General features: G+C 41.8%; 1 protein-coding gene across 2 annotated transcripts in view; it reads left to right on the top strand.

Annotated features, from left to right (window-relative positions):
* Rad54b (RAD54 homolog B) overlaps nucleotides 1–17,841 on the top strand; it is a 67,358-nt gene that overhangs the window by 27,659 nt on the left and 21,858 nt on the right. For both annotated transcript variants that reach the window (XM_075966964.1, XM_075966963.1), the window contains 5 exons: nucleotides 7,165–7,359; nucleotides 8,921–9,202; nucleotides 12,402–12,564; nucleotides 14,830–15,055; nucleotides 16,925–17,132. In XM_075966964.1, the coding sequence (XP_075823079.1) occupies nucleotides 7,165–7,359; nucleotides 8,921–9,202; nucleotides 12,402–12,564; nucleotides 14,830–15,055; nucleotides 16,925–17,132 (1,074 nt within the window). The remainder of the gene's footprint in view (nucleotides 1–7,164; nucleotides 7,360–8,920; nucleotides 9,203–12,401; nucleotides 12,565–14,829; nucleotides 15,056–16,924; nucleotides 17,133–17,841) is intronic.

Genomic DNA, 17,841 nt, shown 5'->3' with positions numbered 1-17,841 from the left:
AACCCATTTACAAGTGTCTTTGTGGAAAACAAATTCTGTGAAATGTTTCTAGAAAGTAATTCAGTGTTTAAAGAAAGTACATCTTTTTTTGATGGTTTAGTTCTATAATCATTGTGGAAATTTAAAAAATAGATGTCTTTGAAAATTCCTTCGTTGTACATAATATAGTATTGTAATCACGTTTTTCTCTGGCATTGTTCAAATTTGCTGTTTCCTGTGTCAAGTGATACAGTTTGTTAGCAGTTAAGGGCTGTGAAGAGTAATAAACTTTTTTTTTTGTATTTTAAATTCAGAATTCCATTCATCAGAGTAAACTTCTGCAGTTTTTTATGAATCAGTGTTGTTTTAATTGTAAAAGTTATAAAACATATAATCTTGCCCCATTCTCTAATTTCTTCCCCCATGCAACCATGTTTTCAAAGTGAGGTCTAAGCGTGGTCTATGAGAATTCCCAAGTAGAGCGAAGGATTAGTCATTTGACCGCAGAACCCGTCTTGAGACTGTTTTCCTTTGATCCTGTAGAGTGTGGCATGGGGAACTGAGCTAAATCTCCCACCTTTTTCTGTGGTACTGAGACTTTGAACTCGAGGACACTTTGCTGAGGACAGGTTTCACTCAGCCAGTACTGAGGAGGAGCTTCGCTAGCAGTGAGGGAGCTGCTGTCCTCTTCCAGTTTGGGAAATGCTGGCAAGACTGAGGGGGTTTGTTTGGTTCTTGTTTTAGGTGTGATTCTGTAGAGAGACTTTAAATGTGGTAAATGATTATTTCATTTGCTCTCCCTCGCTGTTTTTTTTTCTTTCCCCTCTTCTAAGCAGGGTTTCTCTCTGTTATTGTCTTGGCTGTCCTGGAACTCACTGTTTAGGCCTCAAACTCTGCCTGCCTCTGTCTCCGAGTCCTGGGACTGAAGGTGTGCGCCACCAAGCCTGGCTTTCATTTGATCTCTTAGTAATTTGAATAATGGGTAGCTTTTGCTCCCTCCCTAGCTTATCTGTATGAACGTAAATAGATATATTATAAAATATTCTGAAGTGGATGTGGCATGTAATAGTATTCCGAGAAAAGCTTTTTCCCCCTTCTTATTTCGAGACAGGGTTTTTCTGTGTAGCCCTGGGTGTCATAGCACTTGCTGTGTAGACCAGGCTGGCCTCGAACTCACAGAAATCTGATTGCCTCTGGTGCTGGGACTTAAAGGCATGCACCACCACCTCCTGGCTAAGCTTTTTTGTTTATAATTTCATGAAATGTTCAAAATAAATCCCCTTTTGCATAGTGAGGCGACAACTTGTATAATTTGGTTTTTGAGTCGCCCTCTGGTTCATGTTTGCTCACATAAATGTTACAGCGTGTGCCTCCTGCTAGTGTGGTGTCATCTAGTGGACATTTAACTCTCAGAGTACCAGGAACCTGTTTACTGCAGTGTACTCTTGGTGAGGGTGGCTAAGTGAATGTTTTGTTAATACATGGTTTTAAGAATAAGGAAGTTATACTGATTTGTATATTCTTTTTGGTGCCATAAATCAGATTGTAGTATAGTAGAGGTAAAAGTTTTTGATGAAGCAAACTTAAAATTGTCTAGAAGACTGTAATAGATACCAAATATACTGTATCTAGATATCATGCTTTAAAAAAACCTTAAGGTCCACAAATTCTCAAAATAAAATATTTGATTGTAAATACTTAAGAAGTAAATGAAGTACATAGTCTATAAATACAGGAGTAAGTTTGTAAGTTAGGCAATCTAATTAAAATGAACAGAATCGTTCTGAATTTTTGTATACATTTTTGAGATACTATCTGTTTTTTTTGTCTAAACATGTACTTTTATTTAGTTCTTTTAAATAATATATTAAGTACTTGTGTCCCCACCAGGATGATTAATGTATTTTTAGTCTTTTGAATTGATTAAGCTAGTAGGTATAATTTGAAATTATATAATTTTTTAATTGCTTTGTAAGTAATGAAAAATAAATGAGTAAATGCAAATAAAATGTCACTCATCAGCTCAATTTTCTTATTTAATATTTATTTTTTGCTTTTGAGACAGTTTGATGTAACATAGGTTGGCTTTGAACTTCCTGTTTACCTGTAGATGATCTTAAAATTTTTCCTATACCATCCAAGTGCTGGGGTTATAGGTGTGCTGCCATGCTTCATTTAGGCAATGCATAGGATCAAACCCATGCTAGGCAGGCACTCTGTCAAATGAGCTAGGTGCCAAACATGTCTGACTCCAAATAGAAACTAAAGCGAATGCATCATGAGAACTATATTTTATTAGTAGGTCTTTCTGTTTTAGTTTACTTGTTAACAATTTCTAACTCCAAACATTTTATTAACCAATTATTCAGACATACCAAAACACTGAAAGAATTTTGTAGTAAATATTCATATGCCTACCTCCCATGAGGAGTTTACAGTCATTTTGCTAGCATGCACGAAGTCCTGGGTTCAGTCTCCAGCCTTGGGAAAGAACAAAGATTCAGAATATCAGCACTTTCCAGTTCCCTCTTACTCTTTCCTAATCAGTTTCCTCACACCTCACTTACTAGTGTTAACTGTTTAAAATCCTGCATAACCAAGTGTGCCGACTCATGCCCTTAATTCCAGCAGCTGAGAATGTCACAACTTAGAGGTCAGCCTGACCTAGTCTATGTCAAGACCCTGCTCAAACAAACACACCTGCATGACATTTGCCTGTTTTAAAATTTCATGTAATTTCTAATTACTGCTTTAAAAAATAACCTATCTGTGCTGGCTCATTTAATGTTAACCTGACGAAGGCTAGAATCATTTTAGAGATGGGGGCCTTGACTGAGAAAATGCATTCATTGGATTGGGCTGCAGGCAAGCCTGTAGGGCATTTTCTTAATTAGTGATTTTCGTAGAGGGCCCCGCCCATTGTGGGCACTGCCTTTCCTGGACTGGTGGTCCTAGGCTCTATGAGCAAGCAATGGAGAGCAAGCCAATAAGCAGCACCCTCCATGGCCTCTGCATCAGCTCCTGCCTCCAGGTTCCTGCCCTGTTTGAGTTCTTATCCTAACTTCCTCCATTGATGAGCTATGATGTGGAAGTATAAATAAATCCTTTCCTCCCCACTAGTTTTTGGTCATGGTGTTTCATCATAGCAATAGTAACCCTAATTATGAGACTGCCTTAATGTTTTTAGTATTCTCTTTTTTCCCCTCTCTCCTCTTATTAGTTGTTCATTGCATTTTTATTGTGGAATAATATTCCATTGTATAGATCTTGAGTGAAAAGAAATATATGTTTATTTTACATATAACACTTGAACTTTGACATTCACTGTTTTTTATTAGGTGAATAAAGTTATAGGTAATTTTCAATTCTAAGCCATTTATATATTGTATATTTTAAGAAAATTATAGTCTTGTGATGGTAGCGCACACCTTTAATCCCAGTACGTGGAAGCAGAGGCAGGTGGATCTCTGAGTTTGAGGCCAGTCTGGTCTACAGATTGAGTTTCAGAACAGCTAGGGCTACGCGGAGAAACCAAAAGAAACTTATGGGTATAGGTGTTTTGCCTGTGTACACAAGCGTGTGTGTGTGTGTGTGTGTGTGTGTGTGTGTAGAAGCCCAAGGTTGATATTGGGTGTGTTCCTTCATAATTCTCTACGTATCTTCTGAAGCAGGGATCCACACTGCACCCAGAGTTTGCTATTTCAGATAATCTGGCTAACCTGCTTGCCTTGGGGAGTCTCCTGTTTCTGCCTCCTTAAGGCTGGTTGCAGGCTGGCGATGGGAGTCTTGACTCTGGTCTTCGGGTTGTGTGAGCGCTGTACCCACTGAGTGGTCGCCCAGCTGCCCCGCTTCCACTGTGTAGACTTACCAACGGGCACACGGGAGTTAGAGCTTTGTCCAAAGCCACCCAGTTACTAAGTGGCAGACTTGGTGTTCAGGCCCAGGCAGTGTGGGCCTGGCTCTGACTCCATAGTGTGTGTTCTTTAGAAAAGATCTTCAAAAGAAGGGCATACTGCTGGGCTGTTGGTTTTAATATTAATTAAATTTCTGAGTTTCCCGAATTATCCTTTTTCAGATGGGAGCAGTGGACATAACAGTAATGTTTTTTAGATTCTCAGAATTTAGTCTTCTATGTTTCTTTCCAGCCTTTCTTTTCTTTTTTGGAGACAAGGTCTAATTATATAAATCTAGGCCAACCCAGAACTCAGTATATAACCCAAGCTGGTTTTTAACTGTGCCGCTCCTTCCTCAGTCCCCCAGACCTCTACTGCCATGCCTAGCTGTTCCCAGTCATTTGGTGAGGTGCCCCTCTAACTCTGGGCGGTTGTGGACTGTTTAGAGGGTTCTGTTCTCCTGGGTAACGTAGCAGAGAGCAGGACAGATTGGCACCTACGCTGTGCTCTGGCTCACTATTGGGAACCATGCGAAAACAATCACGCCCTACACTTAAACATTTTTATGTGTGTGGGTGTTTGCCCACATGTTTGTCTGTGTGTCATGAGTGTGCCTGGTGCTGGTGGAGGCCAGAAGAGGGCGTCAGATCCCCTGGACCTAGAGTTACAGAAAGTTGTGAGCCCCCAGTGTGGGTGCTGGGACTCAAGGTGGTGGGGTCCTCCAGAAGAGCAGGGAGTGTTCAGAAACTGATCAAAACATCCTTTTTGTTATATACCTTAAAACTTTCTCTGATAATCAAACACCACAAAAATAATCAACACATAACCGTTTTTTTTTTTTTTCCAAAATCCTCACTGTGTAACTGTGTAGTAGAGCCTGGCCTGGGACTCCCTATGCGGCATATGCTGTCCTAGAATTTGAAAATCCTCTGGTCTAACTCTTGAGTGGTGAGGTTGCAGAGTGGACCATCATGTCCAACCAATAAACTCTTACTTTAAACCCAATCAGTTTTCTAACTAAAAATTGGTATATTGATGCAATGTTGATAAAGTTTAGGTATGCAAACTTTGTTAGCAAAATTAGAAATGATGGATATAGCTAGACCATGAGTTTGCGGTCAGTCTGGGCTACATCGTAAGGATTGTCTTGAAAAAGTAAAGGGATAAAACAATGGTTGGAGTTGAATGACCCTTTCACAGGGGTCACCTAAGACATCGGAAAACACAGGCACTTACATTACGATTCATGACAGCAACAAGATTATATTTAGGAAGTAGCAATGAAAATAATTTTATGTTTGGAGGTCACCACAGCATGAGGAACTGGGTTAAAGGGTTGCAGCATTAGATTGAGAACCACTGGTTTAGAAAAATAAAATACCAAAAAGTGACTGATCAAATCTTGTTTATAAACTTTATTTTGAAAAAATTGATCTGAAGATAACAAGCCTTTAATATGAAGATAAAAATGAACAACAATGGAAATGAATTCAGTCATTTTCTAAAGTTACTTCTTCAATGGAAAGTAGATTTTAGGTGCTTAAAACCCTGAAGTGAAAGCATAGAGTGTCAGTTTGTCCATACGTTAACACATGAAGTAAAAGCATAGAGTAAGTGTCAGTTTGTCCATACGTTAACACATGAAGTGAAAGCATAGAGTAAGTGTCAGTTTGTCCATACGTTAACACATGAAGTAAAAGCATAGAGTAAGTGTCAGTTTGTCCATACGTTAACACATGAAGTGAAAGCATAGAGTAAGTGTCAGTTTGTCCATACATTCATACATGAAGTTAAAGCAGATCTGCCTTCTCAGGTCTCTTTAGTGATAAAGGTGGACATTCAGGTTTTAGGTAATTTATTGTCCCAATAATGTTGAGGTAATAGGGCAACTGGATCTCACCTGGCAACTGGGACATGTGCATAGAAGAGCGAATGGAAGTTAGCCTGTGGTAGGCATGTGAGAGGAAGATGGCGTCTGTGAGGAAGGGGCTTCATTTGCCGCCCAGTTTGAGTGTGCGGTCGGTCCATCAAGGCAGGGGACACACAAGGCTGCTGATGACAGTGCACCTGCACTCAGGAGGCCGAGAGAGATGCTGATGCTCCCTCCTCCCTTTTAAGTCCACTTTGGGACCCCATGGAATGTCCCAGACACACTCAGGTGAACATTCCTGCTCAGTCAAAGCCTTCTGGAAACAGGTGTGCTCAGGTGTGTTTCTGTGGTGACTGGAAGTCCAGTCAGGTCGATGATGAAGATTAGCCACCACACAGAAAAGCCCTAAAATGCTCTGCCATAGGGACTTAGTGCTTTCTTAGGAACAACGGGAGTCTTATCCAGTCATTTACATTAAAAATAGATATTGGTAATAAACATGGAATTTAGTTTCGAAGAACAGAGAAGGAACTCTTGGTTTGGTGGTGCATGTCATCCAAGCGCTCTGGAAACTGAGGCAGGAGGACCATGAGTTCCAGGCCAGCCTGTTATACCATAGGGAGGGGCAGGAAAAGCTGTTGGTACCGAGGCATTGAAACCACAGGAGGATTAGCTAATTTAAGGTGTGCAGTGAGAGATGAATGCCCTCAATTTAGCTCTCTATAAAGGCAAAAGGAAACACTGACAAAGACTATGGGGCACTCGGTGAAGGAAGTAAGGGACTTCAGAGGGTGTTACAAAACGGAAGAGTGCTTCAAAGAGGAAGCGATAGGTGCTCTCTGTTTATTGACAGGTTATAAAATCTGTATCAGGATGGCTTTGGGGCAGTCAGCCTGGAGTAGTTACTGACATCTGGAGCTGTGGCAGTAACTGGAGAGTTGGAACACTCGAAAACAATCTGCTTTTCTCTGCAACGACCTTTCCTGCGGTTTACTTATTTCGCTGAGAGCTTTTTATAACGTTATCGCAGGGTTTCTTTTTTTTAAATTTTATTTGTTATGCATACAGTGTTCTGCCTGCACATATGCCTGCAGGCCAGAAGAAGCTATTATAGCTCATTACAGTTGGTTGTGAGCTACCATGTGGTTGCTGGGAATTGAACTCAGGACCTTTGGAAGAACAGTCAGTGCTCTTAACCACTGAGCCATCTCTCCAGCCCCTATAACCTTAAAACATATATTTGAGATCTATGACTACCAACAATCAAGTTTAATGTTAATGAAACTGTTCCCACCGGTGAAGGTGCCAATGTTCACGGACATGAATGTTCACGGACGCATTTACTTTTGATTGAATGATCCTGATGCTTAAATATTAAAATCATTCTCAATAATAATGTTTTAAATTTATTTTTTATTTTAGTTCATTTGGCCTCTGAAGAAATCATTGAGTCCAAGGCACAAGAAGAGGAACCTAATAGCTTGCTTAAATATTTCAGTGTTGTTTGGTGTAAAGCTTCGAAGAAAAAGCACAAGAAATGGGAAGGCGATGCTATTCTTATTGTAAAAGGGAGGTCCTTCACTCTGAAAGATTTGGAAGGCAAAGATATCGGAAGAGGTATTGTGGTCTATTACCTGTCTTATGGTCTGTTCTGAAATTAGTGTCTGTCTGTGGCTGTGCATTGAAGCACAGTTGGGTTTTATAAAGGGACATTTGGGTGCTGTTGAATTTTGTGCCCCAACTATGTGTGCTACATCATATTCTTCATAATAGCGAACCCAGTGCTTTCGTGAGCATGCTAGCTCATTTGGGCAAATTCCATCCTATGTTTAATTTTGTCTGATAGGCACCAACGAGCTGCTGCTGTCTTGGCGCTCTTCTGAGATTCAGCAGTTTGTCATGGCCCCGACCCCCAGTGTGAAGTGACTGAGATAGTAAAGGCCGTTGCTGATAGGAGTTCAGTGCTATCCAGTTTCCGTGCCGCTCGGGAAAGACTGAGCTGTAGAACACAGAGATGAGGGTTAGACCTGACCAGATGCACAGCAGACTGGGCGGTGCCGTTGTTAGCGCTGCACAGCATTCCCACGGAGCTCGTCCTAGTGCAGCGCCGTTGGCGCCGTCGGCAGGTCCAGGTGCTCCACACTGGAGAGTTCGATGTATTGTCCTCTATTACTTAGGTTTGGGTTTGGCCAGATTATAAAATCTGTTGTACATATTCATTCGCTCACTTAAAATATGGTTTATGGCTTGTTTGCTTTTCAGCTCATGTGCCAGCTACTATGTTGGAGTAAAGATTCAGAGGTGAACACATAGCTTTATATATATTGTGATTATATATATGGGATGAACACATAGCTTTATATATATTGTGATTATATATATGGGATGAACACATAGCTTTATATATATTGTGATTATATATATGGGATGAACACATAGCTTTATATATATTGTGATTATATATATGGGATGAACACATAGCTTTATGTATTATATATATTTTGTAGCTTAGTAAGGAGAAGGCAGTGTAACTGATAACTAGGAGGTGGTAAGATAACGTCCAGTGAGTGTTCTTACCTGCTGCAGTGTCAGTGTTAAGGGACCAGAGCATGCTTCACAGGGGACACCACTGAAAATCTGAAGGTGAGATGTTTTGCAAGTATTTGGTTGTATTTTCTAAAATATGACACTTTTAATGTTAATTATAATAACATTTCATTTTTAATTATGTGTATATGCATATTTCTGTGTATGGGTATGTGCTGCGGGAGCTCCTTCAGCCAATAGCTTGCCCAAGTGCTTTCGAGAAATTCTCCTGTTCCAAGTCTCCCATCTTACCATAAGCATGCTAGGAATGAGCTGGGGAGAGTGTTATTGTTGAGAGTACACACTGCTCTTCTGGACCTGAGTAGTTTCCAGCACCCACACAGGACAGCCCCTTACAGAGACACATCTGGTGTTTGATGTGGGTTCTGGGAATTGCGCTTGCATCATCGGCTTGTTCATCTGTCATTGTTCTGAAATCAGAATAATACATTATGTTTCTGGCTAATGAGATATACAGCGTAATTTGTACGCACAATACAGTGTTTATTCTGTGTGGTCATGGGCAGTTGACTATTTTATTACTAAGTTTTCTTAGAATGTCAGTTCAATTCATTTATTTTCTTTCTTATAGGCATTGGATATAAATTCAAAGAGCTTGAAAACATAGAAGAGGGCCAAATACTGGTGATTGGAGGGAAAGAAGTGGAAATCCTGGGTACAGTCTCTTCTGATGACTTCAGCAGCGGCAAGTGTTTTCAGCGTGGATGTGGAAGCCCTGCAGTCCCAAGTTCCCAGGCTGCCAGGAAATGCTTTTCCAACCCTTTCAAAAGTGTGTGCCAGTCTGGCCAGTCAAAGGAGAACAGACAAAATGAGTGGCAGAACTGCAAGCCCCGCCACGACCCACACACACCAAGTAAGATTGTAAAGATAACCTGAGCCTTCTGTGTTCATTGTCCAGAGATTTTGTCATGCCAACTGTGTTTAAGTTTTGTTTTAAAATTTGCAAAGGTTGAGGTCAGGCCTTGGTTACATAGTGAGTTGAAAACCGGTCTGAACTATATTTTGAGACCTGTCTCAAAACCAAAAACTAAATAAAACAAAAAAAATTTTCAGGTGAGGGACTGGAAAGATGGGTTAGTGGGTAGAGGCACCTGCTGCCAAGTCTGATGACCTGAATCTGATCCTTGGGACCCTCCTGGTGGAAGGAGAGAACCAGCTCCCCCAAGCTGTCCTCTGGTCTCATGTCCGTTCCACATCATGCACACACCTACACACATACATATACAAAATTAAAAACAAAATTTTATGCTGGACAGGAATACCTTTAATCCCAGCACTCAGGAGGCAGAGACAGGCTGATCTCTGTGAGTTCAAGGCCGACCTTATTTACAGAGTGAGTTCCAGGACAGCCAGAGCTGTTACACAGAGAAACCCTGTCTTTGGGGCGGGGGTGTAGGTGGAGGCTGCTTGTTTGTTCCTGGCTGTCCAGATCTGAAATAAGCACACAGTTGTATTAATTAAAACATTGCTTGTCCTATTAGGTTGTGTACATTTCTAGCTAGCTCTTATATCTGAAATTAACCAATTTCTATTAATCTGTGTATTGTCGGCATCCAGTGTCTGTCTTCTGCGGCTACATGGCTTCTCCTTGACTCTGCCTGTTCTCTCTCTATCTCACTGCTTGGAATTCCCGCCTTGCCCTGCTCTGCACTGCAATAGGCCCAAAGCAGCTTCTTTATTAACCAATGGTTTTCACAGCATACAGAGGGGAATCCCACATTGGGGTGGGAGGTGGGGGAGGGTGGAGAAAAAAGGAAAAAATTGAAAATTATAGGTGAAGATTATATTCAGATATACCTTTTGACATAAAGAATAGTGCTGAAATCAAATACTTTGGGAGTTGTCTGCTGAAGTCAAATATCCTCTGCAGCCCCTGCTTTGTCAGGAGTGGGAACAACACTATATCCTCCTTTTACCTGTATTAATTTTTCCACTAAGCTAACCTCTATTATAATCCCTTACTACATTCCTTAAAAACCTTACATCAAAGTTCTATTTAAACTAACACTATTGTATAAAATCATTGCCTCAGTTGAACAGCATAGCTTAGGAAGAAATCATTTTCATAATAATCCACAGGTAAACATGCCCAGCAGGATGGGATACTTCCATGAGATAACCACACTACATGAGAGGCAGTGGGGATCCCCCACACCATTCACACCATTCCAGATGCCAGAGAAAAATGGTGGCAGCAGACATGCAAAGGCACAGCAGTAGAAGAGACATTCTGGAGCCAAGGCCCCTGGGACCTTGCCTGTCAGAGTTCCACCCTCCCCCTCGTGTCTTGCTCTCTGGTGGGTCACACTCCTGAAGCTCAGGTGCCACCTGCTGCTCCTCTGTCCTGGCCACTGGCACAGAAGCAGCATTTCGCTGTGAGCATTAGCAGTGTGTTAACTGGTTTTCATGTCAGCTTGACACAGCTAGAGTTATCTGAGAAAAGGGAACCACACTGGAGAAAATGCCTCTGTAAGGCTGGCCTCTGTAAGGCTGGCCTCTGTGAGGCAGGCCTCTGGTCAAGTCTGGAATGCATTTTAAATTTTTCCATTGGCGATTGATGTGGGAGGCCCCAGCCCTCGTGGGTAGTGCTACCCCTGGGCTGGTGCTTCTGTATGCTATGAGAAATCAGGCTGAACAAGCAAGCCATGGTGACAAGCCAGTTAGCAGTGTCCTTGGTGGCCTCTGCCTCTCTTCCTGCCTCCAGACTTCTGCCCTGGCTTCCCTCAGTGATGGACTCATAAGCTGTAAGATAAAATAAAACCCTTTCCCCTGAAGGTTGCTTTTGATCATGGTGTTTACCACAACCTGATTCCTGTTGGGTTTCTGTGATCATGTCTAGGGCCATCAGTTCCTGCAATACAGCCGTCTTTATGATTTTAACCTTTGAGTTAGGAGGGAGAGTTCTCAGGCTATAGAAGAAAGCAACCGGACAGGCTCCAAAGCCACAGAGAAACCCTGTCTCGAAAAACCAAAAAAAAAAAGAAGAAGAAAGCATCCGCCGATGATTACATACTGATAAAACACAAAGCAGCCGTTTTAAGAAGGAATCTATTGGGATGGATTGAATGGGTCATTGCTAACTGTGAACTGAGCTGAGCTCTCTGACCATGGCTAATCCTACAATCAGTAGATGTTTATTCAATGGACTGGAATCTATTTTCTCTCCCTTTCTCATCCCTTTGTTCTTCCCCTTTTCTTTCTTGTTTATTTCTTGGATTGAATTAAGTTTTAGCTATGTTGCTAACATGCAGACTCCACAACCAACTTTGATGGATTAATTATCTTCAGATTTATCAACTGTCAGACATCTTATTATGTTTGATTTTTGTCTTTGGAGGGTATTTTAGTGAATCCTCTAAGTGGTGTTACCTGTTTTAAAAAATTAGGTTATCATTTGCTGGTCAATTCATGCTGCTTTGCAAAAGCTCATGAATTTGACATTCATGAGTGTAATAGTTAACTTTAAGCCAATAATAATGGTTAAATCAATGGGAACTTTTTAATTCTCTCTCAGTTCTGATTAATGTTATCAGAAGTGATGGTCTCTGTCTGTTGTACAGACCTTAAGATAATGGCAGCTTGGGAAGTCTTGCAGAACGAGAATCTGAACACTGGCAAGTGCATCTTGTCAGATTCTTACCCATGCCTTCAAATGGGAGTGGCTCTCTGTTCTCTGAGAGATAGGATGCTGTGCTTACCGATTAGAAAAAAGTGAATTTCAGTTGTCTATGGCAGTCAGAGAATATAACGTTCACAACTTTCTCTCCTTTCCTCTCCTCTCCCCTCCTTTCCTCTTCCCTCCCTTCTTCTCCTCTTCTTTTTTTTTCTTTCTGTTTTTCCTCTTTTGACCAGAATTCCCTCTCTTCTTTCTGCCTCTGGAGTGCTAGGATCATAGGTGTGTGTCCATCCCTAGTCCACACACACACAGAGACACACACACACACACTTCACCTTATCATGATGACAAGCTGTTCTGGTGTAGAAGTAATGGGAATGAGATAATGTTGTAACTGAAAGTGATATTGCCTTTCTACTTGGGCCTTCTTTTTAAGATTCCCTAGTGATGCCGCAACCGGACCAGAATCACCAGCAGCTGTTCAATAGGAACTGCTCCCCTCTTGTGGATGTGGTGGTAGACCCTCACCTTGTTCGTCACCTCCGATCGCATCAGAGAGATGGAGTCATCTTCCTCTATGAGTGTGTGATGGGAATGAGGTAGGAGAATAAATGGCAACAATTAGGTATTTTGAGAAGAATCTGATAGAATGAACCTCAAGTCTGCACCATAAATGTTAGCTGGCAGGAAAAGCAGCTTGTACTAAATGCATGCATTTTTTCCACAGTGGTGTTTGGTGGAAGCCATGTGCAAGATGTCCTGCTGAGAAGTGGGCATTCAGGAGCAGTGACCTTAAGTAGCCCCACCCCCACACTATCCATTTATTTTAGTCTTATATAAGTACTATTTTCACTTGTTTCTCATGAAAACCCTGTAAGTTAGGTAGGGAAAATACCAGGTTCATTCTATGGACAGTGATAAGAATAGAGATTTACTTTCCCAGTTATATGGCTAGTAAGAGGCAGCGTTAGATACGGAGTGCAAAAGATCAGCCTTTAGGTTGAAAGCTCTTTTCTCTAAACCATATGGCTTCTAAAATATACCTGTAATATAAATACATATACATGAGCTGGGCGGTGGTGGCGCACACCTTTAATCCTAGCGCTTGGGAGGCAGAGGCAGGCGGATCTCTGAGTTCCAGGCCAGACTGGTCTACAGAGTGAGTTCCGTGACAGCCAGGGCTATACAGAGAAACCCTGTCTCAACCCCCAAACAAACAAACAAATGTACATCTAATATGTTTATAGATGTGTACACACACACACACACACACACACACACACTTTTATGCTGGGGATCGAATCCAGGGTTTGTACGTACTTGTCCAGCCCCACCAGGGCTGTCACCTAACCCTCACTTTCAAACTGAACTGCTTCTTACAGATCTAATTCCAAACTTATCCACGTTCTTTATACTTCTCTGCTCACGAAGATGCGTGCCTACAAAAAGTGTGGTTGTTGGGATGCACGGCTTCTTTGACTTGAATCTTGCAGGATCATAAGTAATCTGAAGGATGCTCATGGCCGAGTTCTGAAGAGCACTCAGGAAGGAGTAGTAAAACCTGCACTGATGTCTTCGTTCCTCTCAGAACAGAGCCCACAGAAAGTGACTCTTAATGAGCTTATTGATCCTCTTTGTATGTATGTGTGTATATGTGTATGTGTGTATATGTGTATGTGTATATATGTATGTGTGCATGTGTGTGTACATGTGTATATGTGCGTGCATGTGTATATGTGTATGTATGTGTGTGTGCATGTGTATGTGTGTGTGCACGTGTATGTGTGTATGTATGTGTGTGTGCACGTGTATGTGTGTATGTATGCGTGTACATGTGTATATGTGTGTGCATGTGTATATGTGTATGTATGTGTGTGTGCATGTGTATGTGTGTATGTATGTGTGTGCATGTATATATGTGTATGTATGTGTGTGTGTGCACGTGTATGTGTGTACATGTGTATATGTATGTGCATGTGTATATGTGTATGTATGTGTGTGTGCATGTGTGTATGTATGTGTGTGTGTGCATGCACTCGTGTGGCTGTGTACATGGGCACTAGAGGTCAATCTCAGATGTCATTTCATAGGTACCATCTACCTTCTACCTTGAGATATGCTCTCTTACTGTCCTGGACTTGGCCTGGGGATCTGCCTGTCTCTGCTTCTACATGGTGGGATTACAAGTGTGTCCCACCATGCCTGGTTCTTTACATGGGTTGTGAGATTGAATTTAGGTCTTCATTTTGCTGCAAGTGGAACCATCTCCCCAGACTTTGCTTATTAGCCCTAATTTCTAATAGAATACAATTTAACAAACTACATTGATATTTTCAGTAATAAACTTAATTCTGTTGGCCATTGTAACTTTTAAGTGTCCTGTAGCTATCTAAGATATATCTAAGATATAAAGCAGCCTAAGATGTATGATTTGGGAAATGCTTCCAATGACTTCATTTAAAGTTATATTAACTGCAAGATGTCAGACTCTTACCTAAGCTGTTTTGATTGAGGACTCCATAGTCTGTCAGAGAGTGATAAGTTCTTATTGTAGAATATATTCTACACAATTTCAGCTCAGATCTTGCTGACTAAAGTTTCAATATATTTTGAATTGTTTTGATGTCTAATACTGAAATTGATTAAAAATGTGTTCAAATGTTAGTGATGAGAAACATCATGTTTTGGTAATTAGTTCACAATATATAATGGTTATAACTGTCAAAGATTCAAAACTGATAGGTTATAATCAGTTAGATGAAACACTAATCTCCAGAGTCCTTATTACCAGGTTCCTGTTCTTGATGATATCAGGGCATGAAGTATTTTCCCTTTGTGACTCAAGAAAGTATCACTCCTAACAGAGCACATGGCAGATGTGGTGCGATTCTCGCTGATGAAATGGGCTTAGGAAAAACTCTGCAATGTATCTCACTCATCTGGACCCTACAGTGTCAAGGGCCTTATGGAGGCAAGCCAGTAATAAAGAAGACGCTTATTGTCACCCCTGGAAGCTTGGTGACTAATTGGAGGAAAGAATTTCAGAAGTGGCTGGGAAGTGAGAGGATCAAGATATTCACCGTTGATCAGGTGGGGTTTTTAAAAGGTTAAGCCCTAGCCGTTCTTAAGATAGCCGGCTTTGTAGGCCACCTTCAGCTTTAGCTCTGGAGTGTGTGCAGTTCCACAAGTCCGTGCCCAGAAATGGAGTTTTGATTTCAGGGTGTTGTGGCGTGGTTGCCTTTGGTTCCGCAGAGTCACATGTTCAGGTGCTGACTACAGTGTGCACGTGCTCGTTTTCTTGCGGTGTGATGATGTACTGTCACGAGTTAGAAACGCAGCTGGACTCGTCTGTAATCCCAGAACTGTGAAGGTCAGACAGGAGCACGCGCACACACATACACACACGATTCATATAATGTTTTCTGCATCATAGTTTAGTCTAGTTTACATTAAAAGTGCTCGGAACACATTAGCTTCGTGGTTTAAGAGGTCGCTGAGCTGGATTACTGGGACTATGGAGTTCCTTAGGAGAGTTATCAGTGACTTGGACAGCGAGACAGGGTGTTGTTATCTTACTTACTCTTTACTCTTTTGACTTTTTGGGGGGCCCTCAACTCAGCTCCCAAATAAATCACACATGGAGGCTTATTCTTACTTATGATCTTGCCAGCTTTTCTTAACCTAAATTATTCTGACTACCTTTTACCTCTGGGCTTTTTTCTTTTTTATCTCTGTAATTTCAGTTTCCTCCCTCTATCTCTCTGCCCGCCAGCCCCGCCTATCCATGCTCCTGCCTTACTATTGGCTGTCCAGCTCTTTGTTAGGCCATCAGGTGTTTTAGGCAGGCAAAGAACCACAGCTTCACGGAATTAAAGAAACGCAGCGTAAACCAAAGTCACACCTGAAAATAGTGTTCCTGAACGCAGGGCAGCATGACTCTGAGCGAGTTCAGGCCCCAGCCCAGAGAGCGCATGGCAGTGACAGAAGAGGGAGTCTCTTCACATACCTTTTCGGGATGGGGGCAATATGGACACATGGCCAGGAGGCAGGGAGGGTGTGGGGGACACTGTGGACACCCTTTGATGTAGACTCAGTAGACACTTTCCGGCTGAGATGCCCTGGCAGTGTAAGGCTGCTTGCTCTAGGTTCACACAGGGACCCAGGAGGTGCCTGTCAGTATCTGAGAGGGGAGCTGATCAGAGGCTGCCTGCTAGCCCTGCATGTAGTCAGTCACCGTCCAAAATCCATTTTACAATAAAATGTTAAATATTTCATTTGTTTTACTGAATAATGAGAAAACAGAATGGTTTTATTAATTTTTTTGTTACCATTTCAAATCAAAGTATTTTAAGTCAACCTTGGGAAGTCTTCCAGGAGCTTGTGATGTTTTTAGGAGTGGGTCCTCTGGGAGTTGACTAGGATTAGATATAGTCATAAGGATGGAGGCCTGGGTTGGGATTCGTATGCTGGCCCTAAAGGAGGACAGAGCAGACCTTCCTCTCTCCATCATGTGAGCTAGAGGGCTTTTCCAGCGAAGCCAGGGAGAAGGGAGGCTTTTTGTGGTAGCACTGGGGTCCCTGGGCTGGCTGGTGCAGTTGACTGTTACATTAGGGCCAGCTATGTGGGGCTTTGTTGGTGCCAAGGAGGTTCTGTCACTCACGGGTAGTTTTGATCCTTTGACTTAGGATGTTCATCAGTCAGTTCCCTTGCTGGTGGGATCTAAAGGAATTATGGGGGAGAAAACCCAGGAGCCCTCGGAAGGAGGAAAAGAAACAAATGACTTTGTAGAGTCAGCGTCTGGGACTGCCTGTTGTTGAAACCATCTTGGTATAGCCCAGTGGGAAAAGACAGGATGAGCTAATGGATTCTGTCTTTGGTTACTGTTTGGTAAATATGCTGCTTAGATTTGATTTCATAGTTTCTCTTTATGGTTTATTAAATATTATTTTCTCTCTTTAGGATCATAAAGTCGAGGAATTCATCAATTCTACATTTTATTCTGTTCTTGTCATCAGTTATGAAATGTTACTTCGTTCCCTAGATCTAATTAAGACTGTAAGATTTGACCTTCTGATCTGTGATGAGGGGCATCGTTTGAAGAACAGCAGCATTAAGACAGCTGCAGCCCTCTTCAGCCTCCCTTGTGAGAAGAGAGTGATCCTGACTGGTTAGTAGTCACTCTGGGGAAGACATGATGGGGTTTTTGCCTATTGAACCTTTGCCGTTTGTAATCTGATGCTTGACATAAAAAGAAGTGGTGTTGGGGGAATTCATACGAGTAGGCTTGTGTTAATTTAATTGACCTGAATCTTCAGTCCCTGTGCAAGTTCTGCAGCCTTGTTTCTGGACCCTTTGAAGAATAAATTTAGTGGTGGCATAGTAAAGAATGTAGGTTGTTCCCATGCTTGTTCACTCCCAGTCCAGGTGGGTCTATATATGTTTTTCTTTGGGTTCCCCTTATTACTTAGTTTCTCTAGGATCATGAACTATAGGTTCGATGCTCTTTGTTTATGGCTAGAGTCCACTAATGAGTGAGTACATGCCATATTCGTTTTTTTGGGTATGGGTTACCTCACTCAGGATAGTGTTTTCTGATTCCATCCATTTGCATGCAAAATTCAAGATATGACCAGGTCCTGCCAGCTTATTTGTCCATGTGAGGGAAACGTGAGGGAAGTGTGAGGGTTAAGAAAGAGACAAGAGATAGCTAATATAGTCGTGAGGACATCCAGTAAACACTCAGATTCTCCCTGTGTTTATTTCTCACAGGCTTTACATACCCCAATCCAGAAAGGAGGGGGAGGCAAAAGACTTCACCAAGACACAAAGAACAAAGTAATCACCTTCTCAGTGCCCAGAGCATCACACAACCACAG

Source organism: Microtus pennsylvanicus, chromosome 3 (genome assembly GCF_037038515.1).
Source record: "Microtus pennsylvanicus isolate mMicPen1 chromosome 3, mMicPen1.hap1, whole genome shotgun sequence".
Lineage (NCBI taxonomy): Eukaryota > Metazoa > Chordata > Mammalia > Rodentia > Cricetidae > Microtus > Microtus pennsylvanicus.
Note: the sequence above shows the minus strand (reverse complement) of the source record. Positions and strands in the feature narration are given on the sequence as shown.